We start from the raw sequence: 4,651 nt of genomic DNA on the forward strand, positions 1-4,651 counted from the left end.
AGGTATGGAGAGCAGCGGCGCTGGGGCAGGGGCTGTCGCTCAGGGCGCTGAGGAGCGTCTGAGGGACCGGGGGTGCTGAGCCCGGAGCAAAGGAGGCGTGTCCCAGTCTGCCCAGGGCAGCGGTGTAGTCCCCATCCCTGGAGGGGTTTCACAGCCATGCGGAGGTGCTGCTGAGGGACAGGGGTCAGTGGGGACCTGGCAGTGCTGGGGAACGGGGGGACTCGAGGAGCTGAAAGGGCTTTTCCAGCCCAAACGATTCTGTGATACCCAGAAAATACATGACACGATACAATTCACAACGCAGTGCAAGATGGACTCAATGTGAGGAACCCACTGAAGAATCTGACCTCAGTATTTAACCAAGCAGCACACTATTGCACATAATCACACGGGGAGCCCAAATATGGCAGTTATTAGTATACCAGGCCAGGCATGGACTAACCCACTCCTAGCTGCAGGTTAACTCAGCAATTGTAACACGGCAGGAAGAAACCAGAGACCCCCCTAGCTCTGAGGGGGCCCTGTGGAGAATGGCACTGCTGCAGCGCGTCTCACAGCCACCAGAACCTCCTCCACAGCGCAAAGTCACTCAGCGTTTCACACAATAAATGTTCTCACTGTCTTCCCTATTTAGGACATCGGTGGCATTGGGCGAAAGTACCACCTGAAAGTGGTGTTAGAGGACGTCCTTGACCAAGTGAGTTCAGATTTATTGAATTAACACGTTCTGGGCACTACTGATGTGTCGTAGAAAGCCATCACTTTCTGCTGCTTCAGGCTGAGGCCAGTGGACACACCAGTTCAAAATACTCGGTATTGTGTTTCACATCTGTCTGAACTGCAAATCAGGCTACAAAAAGGCTCAATTTCACCAAAAGGAAACTCCCATTTTTACACCAGAAAAACCGTGAACGTCGGGTACCTACCACTGTGACAAGAAAACGCTTGAGGGATGACAAGGACTTTTCAATGTCATTCGATCTCAAGCTGAAGTTATTTGAACCCATTACTCGAAGCGAACAGCACAAGTGACGTTCTGCACCACAAACACTGCCCTTTGTATCGCTGCCCTCACGGGGTGGACTGTGAATTCAGCCTTGTCCGAAAGAATCACACAAATCCCTGTGGGCCAGACTCAGCGCAAACGGCAAGAGAACGCCCACCTTTACAAGTGCAGATTGCCACTGTTATACCTGTATCTAACCAGATGTTAACACACGTCTTTGCTTCTCTACCAGGACAGCACCGTTAACTGCACTGCGGAGGTTCTTTACCATCTGGGCAACAAGAACGTCGCTCCAGACGTGCAATTCACACTGGAAGGAGAGCTTAAGAACACGGATGAGGCAGATAACATATTCTACAGCCGAATCAAGAGCCTGGAGGAAGAGCTCGTGGCAGAAAACATACCAGGTACGAAGAAGGGCTTTGGGCTGGAAGGGAGCTGATCAGGTTCAGAGTGAATCTTGCTTTACACGTGTTATTTATTGTGTCTGCCAGACAGCCACGGCAACATGCCCCCGGAAATGAAGCCCATCCACTTGCTAGCGTGGGTCGCCTCTGGCTACGTGATATGGCAGAACTCCACTGAAAACACCATGTTCCAACTTGCCCAGATTAAACACGTGAAGCAAGTGGTACGTTACCACCAATGCCCTGCAAGAACAGCAGCATTGAGGAGCTCAGCCGTTGTGGCACGTACAGCTGAAACTGTTACTGAGCAAGAAACCCCAACTGTGTCTGGATTTCTTGGTGCAGCTCATTTTTAAGCCAGTGTTCAGGTTGTGTTCCACCCACCCCTTTCCTCTAGCAAACTGTGAGCTCAGGAAGACATGTCACAAGGCAGAAAGGGAACAGAATACTTCAGGACCAAGTATTTTCTGTTTCTGCTATTTGAGTGGTTACCCGCGATGGGTTTACCTTGAGCAGATAAGGGGCTGCCCTAAGCTAAGAAATAAAAAGGACTGGCAAACCTCACTGCAAATTTATCAGGTCATTAGTGGCCACGAGCAACAGGCCTTTCGGACTTCTGCCTGGAACAGGCTTATCTCATCAAACAACTTGCTCCCAGAAGAGTTCCTGTCAGAGCAAAGGGTTTGCTCTGGGGTTTAAACCAAGAGAATCCCACAGATACTCCCAGTTTGTCTCGGTTCTTTAACACACCAGAGGAATTCCAAGATAGGCAGGCAGAAAATGATTAAACTAAACCCACTGCCCTCTCTCTTTAGAACTCCTGTTCTTTTTCTTTTCGCTAAAGAACAGATACATAAGAAGTACATGCCAAGGGCCAGCGGATATTCTGCCGCTCGCACAATCGCTGGTAACTTGTTACCCACTGTATGGCCCCAGGAGCTCCCTCCAAGTCTTAATCGACAGACAATTTAATTTAGGATTATGTGGGCTAAACCGACACTTTATACACTCAGGTGTTCCCAGCCACGTTCCTGACGCTGAGATATATCGAGCTGCTTTAAGGGAGGAATTAGCACAGGTTTAAGTCTCAGCCTCTCAGATGTCATGCTGGAGTTCACAGAAAATCAAACCGGTGTCTTTTTGGTTTGTTCTAGTGACTAAGCTCCACCTGCTTTGTCTGTTAACATGAGCTGCCATTTTCATCCGAGATGTATCAGAGTTTTTATGGTAACCAAAGAGAACTGATTCACTTCTTTTAAGGCAAGGGGAAACCCCCAACTCATCCCTTTCCGTCTTGTCTTTCCAGAAAAGAAGTGATGAGTACCTTGAATTTGACTACACGATTCTCCTTCACGAAATGGTGACCCAGGTAAAGTCTGTACTCCGAAAAAGCCTTTTTTTTGTCCTAACGCTGCCAACTGTGTGACCTCCAGCTGGGACACACAGCTGGTGGTCATGGACCTGGTGCCCGCAGGTCAGTGAGCAGACAGGCTGAGCTCAGGGCTGTGTCAGCGGCACTGGCTTCTGCCCCTCTGCAGGCGGGAGACAAGAGTCTCCAGCAGCAGACAGTCGTTTCCAGCTGTTTCTGGGCCCCTCTTGGAGTGGCAGTGGTCCAATACACTGGTCCTTCACAGCTCTCTCCTCTCAGGAGATACCAACGGGCCAGGGATGAAGGGAAGAGGCAGCTGCAGCATCCTGGGCTGCTTTGCCATGTTCCAGCTGGAGCTGGAGGACAGCAGTGGTGGCCCAGTACGCAGGGGCACCATCCGCCCAGGAGCTCTGAGGAGAAAGCAGCAGAACCTTTGGTTCCCAGGACAGTGTTTACATTGTGCGCTATTCTCCATCCTAACTTTGTGATCTGAGCAAGTGTTTTCATGAGAAAAACGCAGAAAATTCCTAAGAGAAATTCTGAATTGTGAAACCTCCTCTGATAAATCATCCCCTGAACCATCAGAGATCTCGCCTCCACTTCCAGCTCCCTGCCTACTCACAGTTGGGGCATCTAAAGTGCTCTTAGTTCCCAAGTTCTCCATGCAGAAAAATTCCTGAGAAGTCACAGCCAACTAATTGCAAAACAAAAGCATCGGTTCTTCATTGTGCTCTGCTCAGTGAAGGGCGGGTGTCCCAAAACACCAAACTTTCTACAGCTTGGCTTTCTGCCCACAGGAGATCATTCCCTGGCAAATGACCGTTCTCTGGCACCCACAGCACGGCGTTCAGGTGACACAGGACAGCCGTCAGCCACGACCAGTGACGGAATAACGGGAAACCACAGTGGAGGAAGCTCAAAAGCTACACTAAGTCTTCCAAGGGCGGGCAGAGGAGTTGATGAGGGTGGATATATCAGGGTACAGGAAAAAGTCCTTTCTCAAACTTTTCCTGCACGTCATGCTTTGATCTGATAATCTAAAAGGCACTTTCTCTGCTACATCATCAAATTCTGCATCAACTGAAATTCAAAACAACTGTTGCCAGAAAGCAGACTTACGGCACGGGGGCGGAGATGTTCTCCCTGAAGGCGACTTTGGGCTTTCCCATGGTGCAAGGACAACCATATTCTCTCTCCATTCGCTGCAGAAAAAACCAGCAGAATGAAACACTGAGTTGTTCTACAGGAACAATACCTTGGAAATTCATTTCTTACAGGTTTTTCTGAAATGGGAAGCGTAATCAGGGTTAACCGGTTTCTTTTGGTTTGGGGTTGGATTGATTTGGGGGTCTCGGTAGGAGGCGTTTTGTTGGTGTTTTTTAAATGTTAGAAATTATTCACTGTCATTCTGCGTCACCCTTGCTAAGGGGCTGTAGCTATAGATACAGGAAAAGGGAACAGCGTTAATTATTTTACTCAAGTTTTCAAGACAAAACCCCTCTTTTCTTCATTTTGCCAACATTTCAGAGGTATCTATTGTGTTACACTAAAAATATAGACATTAACCTGAATGAAACAAATAAATCACGGTATGCAGTACTCCTCCTACCTGCATCGTCTCTTATTAAGGAACAACACAGGAACAGAGTATTTATCTCTCCTGCAGGAAATGCTAACGGTAAAATAGAAGCAAAGGCTGCTAAAGCAAAGCGTAGTGCGGAATCCTGTGGATTTGAGCCCAAAATCTGCTTTGCAAGTTACCTGGGCATAGATCTCCAGGTGCAGCTCTCCCATTCCTGAAACAACGGTCTCTTTGCTCTCATCATCAAAATGGATTCGAAAAGTGGGATCTTCCCTTGTAAAGCGGTT

The 4,651-nt window shown here is 48.5% G+C and overlaps 2 protein-coding genes across 2 annotated transcripts in view; one reads left to right on the plus strand and one right to left on the minus strand.

The window, feature by feature from the left end:
- Positions 1 to 634: 634 nt before the first annotated feature.
- On the plus strand, positions 635 to 3,675 carry LXN (latexin; the record flags this gene model as incomplete). Its single annotated transcript, XM_010141634.1, has 5 exons — positions 635 to 697; positions 1,239 to 1,413; positions 1,501 to 1,637; positions 2,720 to 2,782; positions 3,580 to 3,675. Coding segments are annotated over 5 exons (534 nt in total), but the record flags the coding sequence as incomplete, so codon positions are not given.
- A 222-nt stretch (positions 3,676 to 3,897) lies between these two features.
- The window catches only part of GFM1 (G elongation factor, mitochondrial 1), a gene marked incomplete at its 5' end in the record, with an annotated part of 9,501 nt that continues 8,747 nt past the window's right edge, over positions 3,898 to 4,651 (minus strand). The window contains 2 exons of the mRNA XM_010141636.1: positions 3,898 to 3,984; positions 4,544 to 4,651. The exon at positions 4,544 to 4,651 is cut by the window's right edge and continues 4 nt beyond it. Of these exons, the coding sequence (XP_010139938.1) occupies positions 3,898 to 3,984; positions 4,544 to 4,651 (195 nt within the window). The remainder of the gene's footprint in view (positions 3,985 to 4,543) is intronic.

Source organism: Buceros rhinoceros, unplaced genomic scaffold (genome assembly GCF_000710305.1).
Source record: "Buceros rhinoceros silvestris isolate BGI_N320 unplaced genomic scaffold, ASM71030v1 scaffold30018, whole genome shotgun sequence".
NCBI classification, from domain to species: Eukaryota; Metazoa; Chordata; class Aves; order Bucerotiformes; family Bucerotidae; genus Buceros; species Buceros rhinoceros.